This window comes from Balaenoptera physalus (genome assembly GCF_965194825.1).
Source record: "Balaenoptera physalus genome assembly, chromosome: 8".
Classification (NCBI taxonomy): Eukaryota; Metazoa; Chordata; class Mammalia; order Artiodactyla; family Balaenopteridae; genus Balaenoptera; species Balaenoptera physalus.
Window position 1 is genome coordinate 49,303,808 of NC_138887.1, and position 22,538 is coordinate 49,326,345.

Sequence of the window (22,538 nt, forward strand, 5' to 3'; positions counted from 1 at the left end):
CCATACCTATTAAACAGTAACTCCCATTACCCCCTGCCCCCAGCCCCTGGCAACTACCACGGTACTTTCTTTTTCTATGAAGCTGACAATTCTAGGTACCTCATATAAGTGGAATCATACAATACTGGTCATTTTATGACTGGTTTATTTCACTTAACATAACATCTGTAATGTCCATTCAAGTTGTAGCATGTGTTAGAATTTCCTTCCTTTTTTAGACTGAATAATATTCCACTGTGTGTATATGCTACATTTTCTTTATCCATTCATCTGTTGATGGACATTTGGATTTCTTCTACATTTTGGCTATTGTGAATAATGCTGCTATAAACAAATACACAAGTATCTGTTTGAGACCTTGCTTTTACTTCCTTTGGGTAGTAGATTCCCCAAAGTGGAACTGTTGGATTATATGGTAATTCTACATTTAGTTTTTTGAGAAACTCTATCATATGTTTAACCACTTTTTTAACATCTTTATTGGAGTATAATTGCTTTACAATGGTGTGTTAATTTCTGCTTTATAACAAAGTGAATCAGCTCTACATATACATATATCCCCATAACCCCTCCTTCTTGCGTCTCCCTCCCACCTTCCCTATCCTACCCCTCTAGGTGGTCACAAAGCATCGAGCTGATCTCCCTGTGCTATGCAGCTGCTTCCCACTAGCTATCTATTTTGCATTTGGTAGTGTATATATGTCAATGCTACTCTCTCACTTCGTCCCAGCTTACCCTTCACCCTCCCCATGTCTTCAAGTCCATTCTCTATGTCTGTGTCTTTATTCCTGTCCTGTCCCTAGGTTCATCAGAACCATTTTTTTTACAGTCCATATATATGCGTTAGCATACGGTATTTATTTTTCTCTTTCTGACTTACTTCACTCTGTATGACAGACTCTAGGTCCATCCACTTCACTATAAATAATTCAATTTCGTTTCTTTTTATGGCTGAGTAATATTCCATTGTATATATGTGCCACATCTTCTTTATCCATTCATCTGTTGATGGACACTTAGGTTGCTTCCATGTCCTGGTTACTGCAATAGTGCTACAATGAACATTGTAACCATTAGCTTTTAACTACGCTCACATCTCTACCGAACCTAAATAGAGCCTTCCTTTCCTTAATCGTTTTTCTGACTGTCACACGACCGTCCCTGTCTTCTTTTCCTTCTGGCTTATCTGCCTATAAATCTTGTACCCTGGCTGAAATAAACATTCTCTGTCTTCTCTTTTTGCTCCCAGACTGTGAGTATTGCTGATGACAGCTTTATTACTGTGACTACGAATTTATCTTTTCCAAATTCATCTTTGGTTTCCTAAAGCTGCTTGGCAACACTTAACATCTACTCTCCAACTGCTCTCGATGGGTATTTTTGATGTTTTCATCACCCTCCTCACAGCGATCTTCGAGTTTCAATTTTCTTATCTTTGGCCAACTGGCACTGCAATTTCCTGCTTCCCTGAGAGAAGAGAGACCAGCAGCTATGACTACATCAGCTTTCTTTCCCTGTATCAGTATCTCTGCCGGTGTCCACCTTTGCCTCCTTCCTTCCCACCTAAGTTGAAGGGGAGTCTTGCGTCTTCTACCTGAGGGTCATTCCATTTTCCTCTATTCTGATGCCTTCTTCCCAATTTCTGATGGATCGGGCCTCTTCCCCCTTTTATCATCAGCAATTCCTTTTCCATTCTTTCTCTGGAAGCATAGAAACATGCTCTAGTCTCATTCATACTGAAAAAACAAACCCTTCACTTACTTCATGTCTCTAACTAGGCACTTCTGTTCATCTCCTTCTCTTCACAGGCAAATTCCTACAAGAACAATCTGCTTTTTCTGCCTACTTTCCTCACTTCCTGTATAACTCAGTGCAATCTGGCTTCTGGCTCATTACACCTTCGTGGTCACAAAAGACCTTCACATTTCCAAGTCTGATGACACTTCTAGTTCTTAATTTTTTTTCTCACTTGTCTCTATAGCTTTGGCATCACTGACCATCCCCATGTTTCTACTCTTATCTCCTAGGACACCATTCTTGTCTGGGGCTTCTCCAGTCTCTGACTGTGCCTTCTTCAACTTCCTCAACTTCCTATTTACATGTCAGCACTGACTCAGCTCCCTTTACTCTAAACCTCTTCCCTAGAAGATCTCACCACACCTACAGTTCCAAGAGCTACCTTACATCAATGACTCCCTGATATGACTCCCATCCAGTAACACTCCCGTTCAGCTCTCTACTGGTTATCAACACTTGAATGTTTCAGAGACACCGCAATGTTTCTAAAACCAAACTTCGTCTTTTCTCTCAAACTAATTGTATTTTCTTTTTTTTAAGCCTTATCCATATTTTAATCTTATTTAAATGTGCTTACATACATATATTTTTAATAATGTAACATCACCATTTTCTAAAGCCCCCAAATTCCTTTGAAATACTTTTTTTTTTTAATTAAAAAAAAATTTTATTTTATTTATTTATTTTTGGCTGTGTTGGGTCTTCGTTGTTGCACAAGGGCTTTCTCTAGTTGCGGCGAGCGGGGTATACTCTTCGTTGCGGTGCACGGGCTTCTCATTGCGGTGGCTTCTCTTGTTGAGGAGCACACGGGCTCTAGGTGCACGGGCTTCAGTAGTTGTGGCACGTGGGCTCAGTAGTTGTGGCACACAGGCTTAGCTGCTCCACGGCGTGTGGGATCTTCCCGGACCAGGGCTCGAACCCGTGTCCCCTGCATTGGCAGGCGGATTCTTAACCACTGCACCACCAGGGAAGTCCTCTCAAACTAATTTTAATCTGAGGGAATAGCACCTTCATATATATACTTTCTCCCCATCAATCCATTGCATTGTTTCATCAACTCTTCTTCCTTGCCCCCTCTGGAATCATGCCCCGGCTTGCCACGTCTACTGTCATCACTTTGTTCAGTTCATTGTCTTCTGGACTGTCATTCTAACAGATAACAATAGTCTCTTCCCCCTCCAAGTCCTGTTTCCTCTGTGGCCAGTGTGAGCTTTCAAATGAGTAATCTGATCATGTCACAGACCTGCTTAAAATCCTTCAATGACTCCCCATGCCTCGGATTAAGTTCAAACTTCTTTTCTTAGTTTATTATATGGGGTTATAATATGGCCCCTCACTAATTCTGTAATGTTCATCTATATTGTCCATTTATAATTATACATCAGTTCACCTACATTTTCTAAGTTATTTAACATTCTAACACTTAACTCACTTGGAACTCTTTTTATTTAACATGAAGCCATGAAGGAGAGTCTTAGCTGTATTTCTGCCCAAATGGTTGGTCAGTTGTTCTATCACCATTTATTGAATAATCCATTACTTACCCCACTGATACACAATGTACATTTAAGCACACATTTATTTTAAAATATGTATTGGTAGTCTGGTAGTTCCTCAAAAGATTAAACATAGAGTTACCACACAGCTTAGAAAATTTCACTCCTACGTATGTACCAAAGAGAAATGAAACATGTCCACACAAAAAATTTGTACATGAATAATTCAAATGTTCATAGCCACATTATTCATAATAATCAAAAAGTAGAAACAACAAAAATGCCCATCAACTGATGAATGGATAAATGAAATGTGGTATATCCATCTAAGGAATATTATTCAGTCATAAAAAGGAGTGAAATACTGACACAGGCTACATCATGAATGAACCTTAAAAATGTGCTAAGTGAAAGAAGTCAGTCATAAAACACCACATATTTTATGAGTTCATTCATATGAAATGTTCCAAACAGGGAAATCTTTAGAAACATAAAACAGATTAGTGGTTGTATAAGCCCAGTAAGAATGGGGTGATTGGGGGTGATAGCTAATGGGTGTAGGGTTTATATTGGGAGTGATGAAAATGCTCTAGAATTGACTGTGATGACAGTTGCACAACTCTATGAATACACTAAACACTACTGAATTGTATACTTTAAGTGGGTGAATTGTATGGTACACAAATTATATCTCAATGAAAAGGAATACTAAACATCCACAATGCTGCAGGCACCATTCTAGGATGGAAGAGTGAACAAAACATGCAAAATACTTGCTTCCATGGATCTTACATTTTCTCTGGCGGAGGGAAAAGATATTAACCATAACAAGTTTATAAATGAGATAACATATTAGCAAGTAATAAATGGTATGGTGAAAAATATGGAGCAGAATGAGGCATGCTGAGGGATGAAGGCTGTAGTCACATCTAGGGATTTGAAGCTGTTGTTTGAACAAAGACCTGATTGATGGAAGGGAGTGGGACAACGTATGTCCTCAGGAAAGGTACTTCAAGACAGAAGAAACGGCTAGTGCAAAGGTCCTGAGGCTGCAGCATATCTGGCATATTCAAGGAAGGTGGCCAGTGTGATTAGAGCAGAGTAGTGAGGAAAGGCATAACAGGTAATGAGACAAAGAGAGATAATAGGGCCAAATCATGTAGGGTTTTATAAGCCTCTGGAGGGTTTCTAGCTTTTGCTCTGAGTGTGATGGGGAGCCATTAGAGGGATTTTAGAAGAAAATTCACTTAATCTGACTTACATTTTTAAAGGGTCACACTGGCTGATATGTTGAGCTCCAATTTTGGAGAGAAGCCACGAATGTAGAAGCAGGGAAACCAGTTAGGAGGTTTTCGCACTAACTGAAGAGGAAGATGATGGCTTGGCCCAGGATGGAAGCAGTGAAGGTGGTGAAAAGTGGTCAGATTCTGAATATATTTTAAAGGTGCAGCCTACAGAATTTCCTAGATGAACTGGATGTAGGTGTCAGAAAAAGAGTGACATCAAAATGACTCCAGGGTTTTCGAGCCTGAGCTAACAAAAGGATGGGCCTACCATTAAACAAATCAGGAACATGTGGGTAGAAGAAGTTTTAGGGGGAAGATCAGGATTTCAGCTTGGATGTTCTATATTTGAGACATCTTTCAGACACAGAAGTGAAGATGCCATTGTCTGGGCTGCAGGAGTTAGTGGTATCCAGGCGGCATTTAAAGCCATGAACCTTAGCACAGGGAACTATACTCGATATTTTGTAATAAAAGGGAAAAGAATCTGAAAAGGAATATATATATATATATCTGAATCGTTGTGCTGTACACCTGAAATTACCATGATATTGTAAATCAACTATTCCTCAATTTAAAAAAAAAGAATAAAAAAATACATAAATAAAGCCATGAACCTAGTAAGAAGCAGCTCAAAGACTGAAGTTTGGGTCATTTCAACATTAAGAGATTGGGGAGAAGAGGAAAAAAAAAAATCAAAAAAGAAGTCTGAGGAAAATTGACCAGTGAGGTATTAGGAAGATGGGGGGGCGGGTGACTCCTTAGAATCAAGTGAAGCAAGTATTTATGGGAGGATGGAGTGCTCAAGTGCATCAAATTCATTTAAGTACCATGAGAATGGAGAACAAACCACTCAACTTGGCAACGTGGTAGCAAAATCTGACAAGAGGCATTTCGGTGGAGTGGTGGGGACAAAAGCCTGTCTGGAGTGACTCAGAAATATGGAGGGAGGATTTACAGATCTGAAGAGAAATGAAGGAGTAGCTGGAGGGGCAGGGGGCGTCAAAGAGAAATTCACTGGTATATTCTTTTTTAATGGGAGGAATAAATGAAATAACTGTATGTTTGAATGCTGGTGGGAATGATCTAGTAATGAATTAGTTGAGACAGAAAAATTTCTGATGACAAAGAAGGGAAAAGTTGTCTAGAGTTTTCCTCAAGGAAGGGAAAGGGGATGGAAACTAGAATACAACCCAAACGGCTGGCCTTAAATAGAAGTATCATCTTACAGCATCAAGAGGGAAGACAGTATATGAGTACAAATGTTGGGAGGTGATAGATGCAGTTGTGGGAGTTTATACATTATCATACATTAAATATATCAAATATCTCTCTACATCCTTAAATGCTTCTGAACTCTATTCTATTCTCGTTTTCTACTTCCCTTGAAGAACCACTTTGCTGTAATTATTTTAGCTTTAGAATATATTTTAATATCTTGAAGGACAAGTGCCCTCTTCCCATTCTATTGCAAAATTATGATGCTGTTGTTAAAAATATATTCTTCCAGCAAACTTTAGAATCACTGGGTCAAGTTAAAATATAATTCCCCTTGAAATTCTGACTTGAACTGAGTTAAATTTGTTCATTAGATTTTGGAGTTTTGATGCATTTAGAATATAGTCTTCATTTCTAGGAACACATTAAGGATTGCTGTTTTACTTTATAAGAGTTTTCTCTCCAAGGTTACCTTAAATATGTCAACAGGTCGTTAATAAACAACATGCTTAGTTTAGAGATTTTTATAATGACATAAATCATAGTCACTTGTTGACTGGTTAATTTACAAACTGTTGTAATCCCCAGGACACCCAAGTCAAACTGACAAGCCAGAGATACTCAGGAGAGCAATAGGGTAAGAAAATACCCTGTATACTGTGGAGCAGTAAGAGGAGTTGCTTCTTGGGAGGGCAGGACAAGGGAACACTGCTGAAGGAAAATTCATCAAAAAATTAACATGAATAAGCAATTGCAGCCCCTCTTGGACCCTGGCACATGTTCATAAAGATATGACTGTCTTTCCACTTTGCTGTGACTGAATCTAGAAGGAGTAGACGGTAAGTAGCTCAGAAACTGGAAACCTCCATTCCATAGGACAGACATTTTTTAGGTTTTATGTAGCACTTTCTGCCAGGGGTCTTGGAGACAGAAAAGTCTCTTCCAAAAGGATGTCATTTATACAATTTGAAATCTCTTTCTTCCTTTAGCATAGCTATGCCCAGAGATGAGTGTGAGTGAGCTGGTCACATCTGAAGGTCTGTTTCTCATTCAGCATGATGTCTACATGCTCAAGAGGAAAGGAGAGAGCGTTGGGATGACTAAAAACAGACATGGGGGTCTTGAGAACTGTGGGCCCACAGTGAAACACAGGCCCATAGTTAAAATGAATGTTTGTTTAGCATAGAGCATCAGAAAATTATCATTTTTGCTTTGGCTGTATGTTTAGAATGTTTAGACAGTTTGGATAAGTCAATTAATTTTATTTTATTCTTCAAAACAAATGTTATCTTCATGGAACTCCACATTTGGAATTTTAAGTCAATGGGAACATATAAATCGATTGATGGGAAACTTCCCAGAAACACATACCCTAAAGAATGCAATACCAGCAATTAAGACTCAATTTCAAAACTTAAATTTGAGAAGGCAAGTTTTCAATGTAAAAAATGCAAAATGACTGATAGCCTAAGTTCATGCCGTTAATACTATTACATGATCCAAAGTGAAGAGTAATTGTAAAAATAAGAAGACAATGTGACGTTCAACAGTTTGCACATCAGGAAGTGAATTTCCCTATAATTGTGGAAAGAATGAGAAAACTTTATCGATGGTGGAAAATGCAGAGAGGACCACAAAAGAGGACAATCATCAATCTGAAGTAGTCACAGGGCAACCCAGACCAAGACACCCATGTAGAGGATTAAAGTTTGGAGAAGATGAGACTGACAAAAAAGAGAGAAGAATTAGACAGCTAACACTTTCTGAAACTCACAATGCAGTAGGAGGTGGACAAAATTACCAGAACGCTTTATCCTCTTATATAAAAGGCATATTTTATGGCAGAAATACTTAAAGAAAACCCTGAACATTCAGGGAGTAATACAGATAACCTCTTTTTAAAAATCTTCCATATAAAAATATGGCTTGATACTACAGATATATTAAATGATTTAGTTACAAAAGGATTTTTCTTTTACAATTATTAATCATGGGATGCCTTTAATAACAAGCTTTCTCCAAAATATTCAATATTTAATTTAGTTTGCAGAAATTCCATTGGCATGTCTTTATGTCCTGAAAACAACTATTGTGAAAACTGAGGCATAATTACCAACATAGAACACAAGTACACAGAGAGATTTAGGATTTCTTAAGGGCTAGATATGTAAGTGAAGAACCTACTTTAATCAAGTGAGATAACACAGTGCAGCATAGAAAACAGTGGCCTGGTTTCCTATCATTTATGACTTTATCGAGTCATTTAAACTTCCGTATCTCAGTTTTCTCCTTTGTACAAGGATGATCTTAAACTACACAATTTGAAATCTTCCTAATCTATGATTTCGTTTTGCTTATGGGTTTGAATTTTCAAGTTGAGGATAAGCTATTTTTATACTTATATACAAGTGCTACACTTTTCATCTGAAAGTAGTCATGAAAAAGATTTAACAAATAACCTGTAGTATTATTAACAAAACAAAACGTTTCATGCTATACGCTAACATGATAATCCAAATTTGATTTCAGTTAACAGTTTTGTTAAAAGCAGTTTTCCAACTACATCTCTATGGTTCATACAAATAATTTTTCTATTTTCCATCTCCTGGTTGAAACCATCATTAAAATAAGAAAAACTGCAACACACAAGAAACATCTCCTTCAATACTAGAATTTCCAGTCAGTTGAGATTACAGAGGTACAAAAAAGCCTGGTACATATACTGTTTTTACTACTGAAATTTCAGTGTGATGCTTCTAAATGTGGCTAAGGCTAGGAATTGATCTTACCTTCTGTCGAAGAAAGGGAACCCACTTGCAGTCTACCAGTTCCTGGCGATACTGCTGCGTAAAGGATCCAACGTAAGACACATATGCTGCCATAAGGAGAACGTCTCCACAGAGCGTCTTCTCTTGAGCTTCGAAGGACTGAACAGACTGACCCCAGCGAATCTTCTCTGACTGAAAGATAAGGTTACTCCGATGTAACTGCAGGGTGAGCAGCAACTCAAGAAACGTTTAATGTAATTACCTTATTCCTCAGTTTACGTCTAGGTCACTCTGCACAGCCTTGAGAAGGAACAGAACATGACTGGATGGTATGACCATGATAATCGTTCATACGTGTGACCTATCATTACGAAGGTGCTCTCACAGTACCTTCAGGGGAGTTTACGGCAACACGACATTAGATCTCGAACATCTCCTTTTTGTTGGATGCCCGAACTCTAAATATGATTGAGGTCCTTCTTAAAAGGCTGACAGTCACTCTTCTCTCCCTCTAGGAGTAGAGGACCAAGAGCTGTGGCCAGGACTGAGTGATGTTAGGATTTTTAATGGCGGCTTGGATGCTCTCCATCATTCCTGATTTGCAGCAATGTTACTACACCACCCTAAGCAAACATTATCTTAAACATTTGGGCCATGGGCTGATTACAGAAAAAGGAAAATGACAAACACCAGTTATGTCAATTAAATTAAAACATAAAGCTTAAAGAGCCACCTAACAAGGATTCCGTAAATTAAAGAAGAGTGCTGGTAGTTACTAAACTCAGGTTATTTTTATAGTATAATCACTCAATCAGTGAAAGAACTTACAGCCCATGTAAAAAAGATGGAAACCGGCAGGACTTCACTAGCTTTGAAGACAGTATGCTCGGAGAATGCTGTTCAAATCCTTATATCTAGTTGGCTAGCCATTTAAAATCTGATTTCTGGGTTAAGTATGTGGAGCCCTTAATATTGGATTTGACTAAAACTGCAATAAATATCTATGGATTGATTGAACTGCAGAATACTTCACTAATTCATCTGGTTTCAATGCATGCTAAAATTTAATACCACATTCTAAGAACATGTTAATTAATAGGAACTGAAAAAAACCCCCCGCAAATTGATAGTACAAGCAATGAAGAACCCTGTGGAATTTAGCTTTACTCACGAAAGAAGAGAGACACACCACAGAAAGCAAAAACAATGTATGTCAGAGCAGACTGCAATGCCAGTTCTCTGCAAGCCATCACAATACCCCTAACACTGAGGTAATGAAACTAGCAGGTGACAATGGTTATGAAAGCTATTTTAAGATAATCTGCTTTGCTCGATAAAGATCACCCCAAGTTACCTCTATAATTACACACTAGGGAACTTCAACTCCCTTGCCCTCTTTATAGAATTTATTACTTTCCTTCTTCAGCTATACATAATATATCCATTAATTTTGAAGAAGAATCTCTCATTTGCTTTTCCTCCAATTTTGTTGTCTTTGGTTAGCAGATGATAAACAATAAAGGGCACCCACCTCATTCTCCAAAACAGCTTTGAAATTTGAAGATTTACTAAACATAGACTTACCGGCGATTGAAATCGTCAATAATTTCACTATACCACCCACGCAACATAAATCATTACTGACACTGGCTAACAAGGGTTTAAGAGTTGGAACATGTCCTGTAATAAATTTCTAGACAGTTAAAAATCACTATAATTTTATTCTAATGCATTATAGATTGCCTGTAATGCCATCCTGGCTGGGGTGACCCATTTCTAATTTTGAACAGCTGTTCAGCTCCGGAGCTACTTAATGATTAAATATAAATTGCCTGATTTATTAGTCTGAATGGTTGAGACTATAGCTTCCAGGTCAATGCTATATAGACAAAATCATCAGTCTTGGTGTTTTTCAGAAGTTAACTGTCTCCTCTTCTAGTCAGAAAGAATTTATCCTCAAAGGAAAAGGTCTGACATCTTCAATTAATCCTTTAAAAAATATATATATATATACACACATATATGTACTTTTTTGGTTAGTTAACATTATTCAACCATTTTTTCCTCTCCTTTTCTAAATCGTCATGAATAAATAAAGCCTTCGGAAGACATTGTTGTGTGTTAGATACAAGGTAAAGCCTGTTTTTACCTTGATAAAACTTTGAGACATTCTCTACTTCAAGTAAGTCTAATTCAACGGCACTTTTTCTTTTCCTCATGTACCTCATAAACCGTAAACCCTTCAAACTGCCTAGATCTTATCACTTTAAATGGAAGCGGGTACAAACTCCACTAGAAGCTGTGGAATTTCTTAAATGATCTAAGAAAAATGAGTCTTCAAAGGGCTCTAGAATGTTTTTTCAACACAGGAGGCTCCCAAAACTCACCCATTCATTCATTCAACAAATACATATTGGCACCTATGATGTGCCAGGGACCATTCTATATGCTTGGGATCAAGCAGTGCAGAAAACAAATGAAGTTCCTGCTCTTGAGAGCTTATATTTTAGTTAGGGAACAAAGACCACAGAAAAGTATATGTGTTCATACATGCACATATACAAGTGTGTGTCATGTGATCATAAATGCTATCAAAAAATAATAAAGCAGAGGAAGTGGAAAGAGCTACAGGTGTGTGTGTGTGTATGGGGCAAGGTGTACACTCTTTAACGTAGGGAGGTCAGGGAAAACCGTGTAATAAGGAGAACTTTTAGCAGACATCTGAAAGAAGTGTGGGAACCACATGGAGGAAAAAGGCAAAGATTATGAGGGAGGAGAGTAACTTGCAGGGTGAGGAAGAGTGAAGATGGAGCAGGAGGGAAGGTGGCAGAGGCAAGGACAGAGGTATCCAGGAGCCAGATCACGGAGGGCCCTGTAGGCCACGTAAAACCTCTGGACTGTACTTTGAGTGAGACAATTAGTTACCCGGGAATTCTGAGAGAGTGGTAACATGAATGGACTTAATTTTTTAAAAAACATCACTCAGCTGCACAAAGGGGAGTGGACCTTGGGGGTGACGGTGGAGGCTACGGCGGTACTCCAGGGGAGAGATGCTGGTGGCCTGGATCAGCGTGGCGAGGCGAAGGTGGTGAGACTGCTGGGATTCTGAATGAACTTTGAAGGTAGAGCCAGTCCAATATGCTGAAGGACTGGATATGGGTGTGAGAAAGAGAGCAAAAAGTCAAGGGTGATTTCAGAGCTTTGACCATAACAACTAGAAGAAAAGACTTGCGATTAATGAAACGGAATGGAGACAATAAATTTTGCAGAGTGAACCATGAGTTTATGTATAATAAACTATGAGCTTCAGAGGGATGATGGGTTTAAATTTGTAGCAAATTTAAATTAGATTTTTAAATGTCTACTCTATTTATAAGAAATAAGGCTATCACCCAGCCCCACCCATTGTACTTTACATTTCTCCCTTCTTTCTTTGTAAGAGAACTCGGATTCTGAAACGAGGGTTAATGTGTCCAGCCCCCTGGGATGAACTGTGATTGGCTAGGCTGATTATGATCACCCCATTTCCCAGTTTCCCTGCCTTCTTTGCAGCTAGGTGTGGTCACTCTAGTTCTGGCTAATAAAAGTTAAGTGCTTTAGTTAAGTTTGCTTAAGGGGTTGCGAGGAACACTTCAGTATTTGTTATGAAAGGAGAAAAATCCAGCTGCTACAGATTCTTCTCTCTTGCCTGAATCTAAAGGTGTAGCATCCATCGGTGACCAGGCTGCAAAGTGTGTGAGGGTGAACGGACACATGCTAAGTATGGAGCAGCAGAAGGCTGTAGAGAGATTAGGGGTCTGATCACTAATTACCTGAATCAACACTGATAATGGTCTACCTCTGGAATTTTTTTAATATGTGAAAAACTCCCATTTGTTTAAGCCACTGTAAATCAACTTTTCTATCACCTTCAGCCAAATGCATTTTAAAAAAATTTTTCTTTTATTTATTTATTTTAACATCCTTATTGGAGTATAATTGCTTTACAATGGTATGTTAGTTTCTGCTTTATAACAAAGTCAATCAGCTCTACATATGCATATATCCCCATATCCCCTCCCTCTTGCATCTCCCTCCCACCCTCCCTATCCCACCCCTCTAGGTGGTCACAAAGCACCAAGCTGATCTCCCTGTGCTATGCGGCTGCTTCCCACTAGCTATCTATTTTACATTTGGTAGTGCATATATATCCATTCCACTCTCTCACTTCGTCCCAGCTTACCCTTCCCACTCCCTGTGTCCTCAAGTCGATTCTCCACGTCTGTGTCTTTATTCCTGTCCTGCCCCTAGTTTCTTCAGAACCACTTTTTTTTTTAAGATTCCATACATATGTGTTAGCATACAGTATTCGTTTTTCTCTTCCTGACTTACTTCACTCTGTATGACAGACTCTAGGTCCATTCACCTCACTACAAATAACTCAATTTCATTTCTTTTTATGGCTGAGTAATATTCCATTATATATATGTGCCACATCCTCTTTATCCATTCATCTGTCAATGGACACTTAGGTTGCTTCCATGTCCTGGCTATTGTAAGTAGAGCTGCAATGAACATTGTGGTACATGTCTCTCTTTGAATTATGGTTTTCTCAGGGTATATGCCCAGTAGTGGGACTGCTGGGTCATATGGTAGTTCTATTTGTAGTTTTTTAAGGAACCTCCATACTGTTCTCCATAGTGGCTGTATGAATTTACATTCCCACCAACAGTGCAAGAGGGTTTCCTTTTCTCCACACCCTCTCCAGCATAAAAGGGGAAATTGACGGTAACACAATCATAGTAGGGGACTTTAACAACCCACTTTCACCAACGGACAGATCATCCAAAATGAAAATCAATAAGGAAACACAAGCTCTAAATGATACATTAAACAAGATGGACACAACTGATATTTATAGGACATTCCATCCAAAAACAACAGAATACACTTTCTTCTCAAGTGCTCGTGGAACATTCTCCAGGATAGATCATATCTCAGGTCACAAATCAAGCCCTGGTAAATTTAAGAAAATTGAAATCGTATCCTGTATCTTTTCTGACCACAATGCTATGAGACTAGGTATCAATTACAGGAAAAAAATCTGTAAAAAATACAAACACATGGAGGCTACACAATACGCTATTAAATAACCAAGAGATCACTGAAGAAATCAAAGAGGAAATCAAAAACTACCTAGAAACAAATGACAATGAAAACATGATGACCCAAAACCTATGGGATGCAGCAGAAGCCGTTCTAAGAGGGTAGTTTATAGCAATACAATCCTACCTCAAGAAACAAGCAAAATCTCAAATAAACAACCTAACCTTACACCTAAAGCAATTAGAGAAAGAAGAACAAAAAAAACCCCAAAGTTAGCAGAAGGAAAGAAATCATGAAGATCAGATCAGAAATAAATGAAAAAGAAATGAAGGAAATGATAGCAAAGATCAATAAAACTAAAAGCTGGTTCTTTGAGAAGATAAACAAAATTGATAAACCATTAGCCAGACTCATCAAGAAAAAAAGGGAGAAGACTCAAGTCAATAGAACTAGAAATGAAAAAGGAGAAGTAACAACTGACACTGCAGAAATACAAAGGATCATGAGAGATTACTACAAGCAACTCTATGCCAATAAAATGGACAATCTGAAGAAATGGACAAATTCTCAGAAAAGCACAACCTTCCAAGACTGAACCAGGAAGAAAAAGAAAATATGAACAGACCAATCACATGCACTGAAATTGAGACTGTGATTAAAAATCTTCCAATAAACAAAAGCCCAGGACTAGATGGCTTCACAGGTGAATTCTATCAAACATTTAGAGAAGAGCTAACACGTATCCTTCACAAACTCTTCCAAAATATAGCAGAGGGAGGAACACTCCCCAACTCATTCTATGAGGCCATCATCACCCTGATACCAAAACCAGAGAAAGGTGTCACAAAGAAAGAAAACTACAGGCCAATATCACTGATGAACATAGATCCTCAACAAAATACTAGTAAATGCATTTCTAATAGTGCGGTTCTACATTTTTAGGTAGCACTTAAATAAAAAATAACAGTTTTATTGAGATTTAATTCACATATCATGAAATTCATCCTTTCAAGTATCTGAGTAACTGAGTGGTTTTTAATATATTCACAGATCCGTGCCATCATCCCTAGTAATTTTAGAATGTTTCCCTCACACAATAGAGAAACTCTATTCCCATTAGCAGTCACTCCCAAACTCCTGCCCCCTTGTCCAACCCTTGGCAACCACCAATCTTCTTTCTGTCTCTATAGATTTACCTATTCTGGCCATTTACTATACATGGAATCATAAAACATGTGGCCTTTTGTGTCTGCCTTCTTTTATTGAACATGATATTTCAAGGTTAATCCGTGTTGCAGCATGTATCAGTACTTCAATCCTTTTTATGATCAAATACTATTCCACTGTCTGAATATATTAGACATGGGAGAGCAGAAACTCTGTGACTTACTGATGTCAAGGGCTATATGTTCTTCTACCACTCATGTTCAAAGAGGAGAAAGTTAATGAGAATTATTTTTAAAATCTTTATTTAATGGAATAACTATTAGCATTAGCATATCAGTCACCTGTAAAAAGATGTCAAAGAAAACCAATAAACCAAGCAGGCTTAGCTTGAGGTAACGTTTTATTGGTAGAACTCAATTGCAAATGTGTACTAAAAGATTCCGACCTCTGTTATCTAACAGCTGCCCTGAGTTTATAACAGATCTTAGGAAAACCACTGAGTCCATGGCTATACACTGAAAAATACACAGAATCCATCACTTATTCCTTTCAGTAAGTTAGAACTACAGTGTGAATGATGATTATTCCCCTTCACTGTTGATTCCATGTTTAGTTAGACCTTACTGACCACAAATAAAGATCCCCAAAAAAATCCCCCAAAGCTGATTCTGAATATTTCAGTTAGAATTTTGGAAGAAAAGGTTAACTTGCCTCAAGTTCCTTGACAAGTCTGTTAGCCAGTTCGATAGTTTTGTTGGTTTTGTTCACCTCTTCTTGACACCGGACTTTCTCGGCTATTGCTTTTTCAAATGAAGCTGTGAGTCTGCTCAGATTTCGATCCAAATCCTAAAACAAGAGTCAAAATTAACTCGTGAGCCATTTGTAGATAAAGTGCAAACATTACAATCATCTTGCAACACCTACTACCTGAAGGTAAATGAAACGAGCCTCTTTCCCTCCTTTGACCTCTGCCCTTGAGCGCACACACATTAGGGAAGAAATGTATCAGGGCCACCAGGCAGTTTTCTCGCCTTCCTCCCGCACTGGGCAGAGTGTAGAGAGCGACCAGGGTGAGTGGATGTGCCCTGCTGACTCAAGCACACCCTGCGTGCCCTGTCCCCTCTCTCGTACCTACACCTCACCCTCTGTCTTTATTAGGGATGAGGGGCATCTTCTGGTTCTCCACTTACTGACTCTCATTCCACTTCTCAGTGGTCTGTAACTCAGGCAACAGAGAGCCCCTTTAGACCTCAGCAACCTGACCTGGCTTGGCCAACCAGATTTTCTCTTCTGGAAACTTGGGACTGAAACAGAGGTATGTCACTGTCTTTAGCATCTTAAGACCCAGGAAGATGTGTACGTTTTGGAGGGCTTCATTTAGAGAGGAACCATCTTCCACCAGGGGCACGGGAAAGCAGGGGAAACCATACCAGAGAACGAGAGAGAATGAAAAGATAGCACAGTGAGAAGTCACACAGCCCTAAACACGTTCACAGCAGCTCCCCGTTTCCTGGATCTCATGCCTCCTGAGACCTAGTCATACACTTTTTTCCCTCAGAGTTCCATGCGCCATCCCGGTCTCCTTTTTGGCTTAAGGTTTGCTATGTGGGTTTCTATTATGTATAGCGAAAAAAGCCTTGACTAAGTTATCAGGTACTTAGGAGACTCCTTACTGTATCATCTTGCTACCTGCAAGTTCTAACAACCCTAAGTAAGATTTACAACATTGTTTTTGTAAATACATGCAAAATTCCAAGAGACTTTAATAAGTAAACTTGTAGAACATACCATATTTATAATTTAGAGACTGCCGCTATTTGTCAATGACCCAATTATTACATTATTATTTAATTTATATCATTAAAGTAGTACCTCTTTAAAAAAAAAAAGTATACGTCATATTTAAGATTTACAGGCGAAATAGGTCAAATTTATGAGAAATGGAGGAGATATTACACATCAACGGTTAGAAGTCAGATAAAAATGAATAATACCTGGAGGTATATTTTAGGTTATTAAAAGTACTTGCGGTTTTATAAAACGCAGAAGCTCATGTAAACTCTGGTATCAGACACCCAAGTTCGTATTTGGACTCTGCTATCAGTTAAGCAGCCTCAAGGTGGGCTGTCTACTTAAGCTCTCTATGCCTCACTTTCATCATCTAAAAAATGGAAACAATAATGTTACCCAATTCATAGGGTTGACCTAAATATACATAGAACTAAGGTATAAACTGTTATACTGGTTCCTTTTGAAAAGTTGGGAAGGGGAGCTGGGTCTTGGGAGACCACAGGCTCTTGCACTTGTTTCTCTGCCTCTTGTGAAGAGGCACTGACAGCTCTTGTTCTGCACTATCTTCTGCAAGATGTTTGCACAGCAAATAGGCTTAGGAAACAGAGACAGTGTTTCTTTCAGGGCAGAGGACAGATTTGCTTCCTGACCAGAACACTAAAGAGATGTTTCCCTGGGGGGCAAAGGACTCGCTGCCTTCTTTATATGGGGCGTTTTCTAAGCTTGGGATTTCTCAGCTGTGACACAAACCCACTGTGAACAGCCTCAGCTGGTCCACTGTGTGTCACTCCCACGGGAAGTGGCAGACAAGGGAGCTGAGGCACGCACGTCTGTCACGGGCTGTGGGTCACAAAGTCCTCTGCTCTCTGACCCACGTGTCCCGTGTCTCACGTCTTCTGCCAGCATCTATGAAACTGTGGCAGGTGACCTGGCAGCCTGTGAGTAGGGTAAAATCTTGGTCCCTTCACAGTTCCTGACGGGCCCTGGCATTTCAGGTTCTAGAAGTAAATGGAGTGAGGAAGGAGGGGCTTAGCCCGAACACCTGAGCCCACCAGACACCCTAAAAACCAGTGTTCTCCAACTTAAGTGTGCACCAGAACCACCTGGAGGGTTTGATCAAACCCAGATTCCTGGCCTCCCTGCCAGAGTTCCTCATTCAGTGTGTCTGAGCTGGATCTGACAGTCTGTATTTCTAACAAGTTCCCAGGCAACACTGACGCTGCTACTGGTCGAGAGAACACGCTTTGAGAAGCACTACCCTATAGAGACCGAATTTGGACTTTTTCACGGCCATTCTTAGGCGCTGTATGTTTGAAAGACAAGATGGCCTTTCCTCCCCACCAGCTCAGCAGTTTGTTTTTTTCTCCTCAACCTTCAATATGAGGCCATCTTTTAGTCTGAAACTAGAGATAAAGACTTCAAAGAACAAAAACAAAGAGACTAATACTGGTTAACGAATGAATTTCCATCACAGCATAAATGCTGAGAGACACAGCCCTGCTTTTCTAGGTGAGACGGCAACAGGAGGCATAAGACGAGAAGGAGGGAAAGCCCATGAGGGAGGAGAAAAGAGAGGCTGAAGGAGATGAAAGCAAAGCTAGCAAAAAATATCATTTCACCTGGGTTCAAACCTTGATTTGACTGTGTACCAACAGATAGAATCTATGCAGAGTTTATCATGGACTTTGGCATGATCAGTCTCCATAGAGAACTTTTTTTTTTTTTTTTTACTTCAGGGTGTAGTGTATTTCCTACAAAGGGCATTCTCCTAGACAACCACAATATAACCATCAAAACCAGGACATGAACACTGACACATTACTACCATCTAACTGAACACTGGAGGGAAATGCAGCCAGAGATTCTGTTCCATTAATAACTACTCTCTGGAAATCCATTCTTGGAAGGGGGATGGAAGGGACCCATCTACAGAAGGACATTGCTATTGTTACTCTGTCTTCTTTTCTCTGTGTCTACAAACTTAGTTTTGCAGCTTATTGATATAAGAACCTCTGCTTCTACTGTTGGTCTTTGAAATCAACGGAGGTGAGCAGTTCTTTTCAGCTCGTTGCAGGCTGTGTCCAAAAGATGACTAGTTCCACAACCACAGAAAGTCTGAACTTTAGAATCACACATGAGCATTCTCATCGCTTTTCCATGAACATTAACTTGCTTCTAATATTTACATAAAGCCATTAATAACAGATGACAACATTTTTCTAAAGGTCTTAGTCAAGTTAACGGTGAGAGCTTTGACCAATGAATGAAGCTAAATTTAATAAAATTGATATGTTTCTCCTAAATTTGTCTAAGTCAGCTGTCGTCGTTGTTGACAGTAGTGGCCCCAGACATAATCAGGCCAAGTTCAAGTCCTGTTCTATAAGAAGCTGGGCTTGGCTGCCTGGCCACTGTGAGCACCAGAGGCCAGGTGCAGTGATGGCGGACTTCACCTGCTCAGAGACCCGTGGCAGGATTTCCTCCAAGATGGGAGCATTCTCCTTCAGGTCTGCCCTCAGCTCCCATTGCCCCTTATTCTTTGCACTCCCATTGGACAACCTCTCTACACACATGATCTTCACACCAACGACTCCCAAAATCTACGTTGCTGAGCCAGGCTTCTCTTTCAAACTCTAGTTCTGACCCCGAACATCTTCACTTGGGTTTTCTACACAAAGAGAGTGGGAATGAACATTTATGAAGCGTCGACTGTGTACGGCACACTGAATGGCATCTCGATACACCAGAATTTATAGGTGGGAAGCAACAGAAACCACCTCCAGCTAATTTAGGCTGAAGGGAATTTCGTCAAAATGGGGGCGCTCTTCCAAGGAAGGGAAAGGCAGAGAACTACACGTAGGCTCCCGGAGCTCCAGAGAGACTTGGGAATAGCAACTATGGGAACGTTTCAACTGGACACTGTCTCTACAATGCATGAACTCTGTTTTCAGTTTTATCTTTGGCTGATGATTCAAATTCTAGAGCCGGGGGGAGGGGGGGCAGGCGGGGAATCAAATCGGCAAAACTTGGACCACATATCTAGTCATCAGCCATGACAGGAAGAGCTACCCTTGGTCAAAGTCCTACCTGAGTGTATCCAATGAGGAAAGATAATTCCCCAGAGATAAACCAGGCTGTTATCACCCAAAGTAGGTAGACTGGTTTCTGGGGAGCCAAAAATCACAAATGCCCACCTTGAGAGTTAGCGGTTATTATCACTATGTTACAGTTAAGAAACTGAAGCTCTCAGGATTTCCCTAAGTTGCCAGGGTTACACAACCTTATCACTCTGACTGCATTACTGCATGCTACCTTGTCAGGCACTCCAACTCATCATCTCTATTCTGTACGCCTCCCCCTCCCCCTCCTGTCAGCAGCCTTGAATCTATCTCACCATCTCCATTGTGGTTGCTCCTGCCTTAGCTGAGGCCCTAACAGGACCCACTGCAGTGCTTCTAACTTGTCTTTCTGCAGCTAGACCCCCTCCCTCTAGCTTCCATTCAGTCGATGAAAAGTGAGTCATTAACGTACTAAAATCTTTCCAACGCCCAATACTACAGGTCAGATAAAATTTAAATTCTGCAGCACGAAAGGCAGAGAAGGCTTTTGCTCACATTTTGCTTTTGCTCACCATTACTTCCTGCTATTCCTAACCTTCCCCCAAACACCCATCTTCGGGATCTGGCCTACTAGGACTCTTCAAGTCTACCAACTGCTTCTTCCCTCTTTTTTTCATTCTTTAGCAGGAACACCTTTCCTGACCTAGTTATCCTGGTGATTTGCAAGTAATTTTCACAGCTCATGCCAAGTACACCTTCATTATAAAACTTTCTCTAATTTCTCTGGGCTATTTTTTGGCACTCCTAGTGCATTCTAGATATAGTCCCATATATACTTATAACACTGGACTGCAATGACTGGTTATATATTTGTAAAAATAGTCATGGTGATAATATTTGTAGTTAGTGTTTTCTAAGCACTTACTATATGCCAGGCACCATGCGAAATTCTCAAAATGAATTCATACTGATTACTAAATTCTCAATATGAATTCATATTGATTACTAAATTCTCAATATGAACTATTGTCATTTTATCCTCACGATCCTAAGAAGTGGATGCTATTATAATACCTCCTTCACAGTTGAGAAAAAAGAGGCTCAGAGAGGTTAACTAACTTGTGCAGGGCAAAACAGTAAATACTGGAGCCTGGATATAAACCCAGGCACTTTGGTTCCAGAATTCTTGCTTTTTAATCACTGTGGGCTACACTCTTTCTACTACCAGACCATGAAAGTTTCTTAAGTGCAGAAACCATCAAAGTTCCCACTTTTCCAGCTCAGTGTCCAGCATACAGCAGATAAGGAATATGTACTGAAGGAGAATATAAATGAATACATCCATGAGAGGTCAAATTCCTTCCTGTTTGGTAGGTCTCAGAGGTGGCCCTCTCTGAAAGGGGGATCCTAAGGCGGGGAGGGGTTCCATGTCTTGGGAACTTCTTCAGTGTTAGAGTCTGCACTTACCGCCAGCTTTTTCCTGATAGCCTCTAGTTTTTCAGTAGCTGCAGCCAGTTCTAAGTTTGCTTGGGCTAATGCTTGCCTTTTGGGCTCCACATCACAGTAGACCTGAAAAGCCACGTGGGGGTTATTTCACGAGGTAATAAAGATGGCAAAGACAAGTAATCATTCAGTCTTACATTTGCTGGAAGCTTTACAATTAAAATCTCTATGTGACCTAGAAATTTGGTGTTTATTCTTAGCCATGGTACTACCTAACGGCAGAACAAAAATCTACACAGCCTTCCAAGTCCTCCAAGCTTTCTATTGTTTACTCATTTATTCTGGACATTAGAGTTACAAGCACTTGCATAAAATGCTATACACGTCAAATACCATTAAGATACTAAAATTAGTTTTTCATAAAATTTGGACATAATCCTCATATCATCAGCAATTGTAGTGTATAGGAACTACACCTGAAGGTGGGATCAGGTCTAGCCTATAAGGCAGAAAAGCTGTGTAGAGAAATTCTCTGAACCCAGAAAGGAATGTGGGAGATGTCCTCACCCAGTATTAACCACACTTTCTTTTCTAAGTTCCTGGCCACCTTAAGTGTTATTTGAATGAGTGGTTTAAGCATTTGAGTGGATCAATTATTCCCCTGTTGGAGAGAGAGAAAGGAAATTAAACTTTATTTCCTATTTTATAGCAAAATGACACAGAACACAGCCACGATCTAGCTCTGGGCTCATCTTTTCACCTAGGGTGTGAGGCCAGCACAGTGGTCAGGAGTGTCATTACGGAGAGAGGCTGCCCATCAGCTGTGATCCGTCTGCGCTCTTGCCTGATACAGGCTTCCACTAAAGAGAGGGAGAGACTGACAGGGTCCTATTCCTGTGGGTCTCCCGTGTAAAGGACATAATCCAATTTTCTGAAAATCATTCTGGGAATGACACTGGCATTTCCTCAGCAATTCCATCTTTGAGTATAACACACAACCTTCCAAGACAAAAATGAGACAGTTCCTCCCAGTGGAGGGCCATGTACTGTTCCCTTTTTACATCTAGTCCTTTGCAAAGTTCTTGGGACATAACTGACGGACAAGTATTTGATAAATAAATGACTAAGGAAAATGATTACCTATCTCTATACTGCCCGAAAGTACAAACCTTAGATTAGACCGTATACCATCAAAAATGCATTTGTCATTAAAACACTAAAGCCCCCAAAAGGTTATTTCCTCATCTCATTAAGATAACTGTAGCTGGTGTAAATTTTTGCTTTGAGAACAGGGATGAACTTTAATTAAACATGAATTTAGACTGGCAGTCGTTTCAAGTCAACAACTGAAATATTTTAATTTAACTAAATGTAATTAATCTACCCAACATGCTTTTATCTAATCAAATCAAATTAATTGCTGCTATTTGATCT

General features: G+C 39.6%; 1 protein-coding gene across 1 annotated transcript in view; it reads right to left on the reverse strand.

Moving 5' to 3' along the window:
* The window catches only part of DNAH11 (dynein axonemal heavy chain 11), a 312,569-nt gene that overhangs the window by 71,235 nt on the left and 218,796 nt on the right, over window positions 1-22,538 (reverse strand). Inside the window, exons 61-63 of the mRNA XM_082472819.1 lie at window positions 21,129-21,230; window positions 15,526-15,660; window positions 8,584-8,754 (exon numbers count right to left, since the gene is read on the reverse strand). Of these exons, the coding sequence (XP_082328945.1) occupies window positions 8,584-8,754; window positions 15,526-15,660; window positions 21,129-21,230 (408 nt within the window). The remainder of the gene's footprint in view (window positions 1-8,583; window positions 8,755-15,525; window positions 15,661-21,128; window positions 21,231-22,538) is intronic.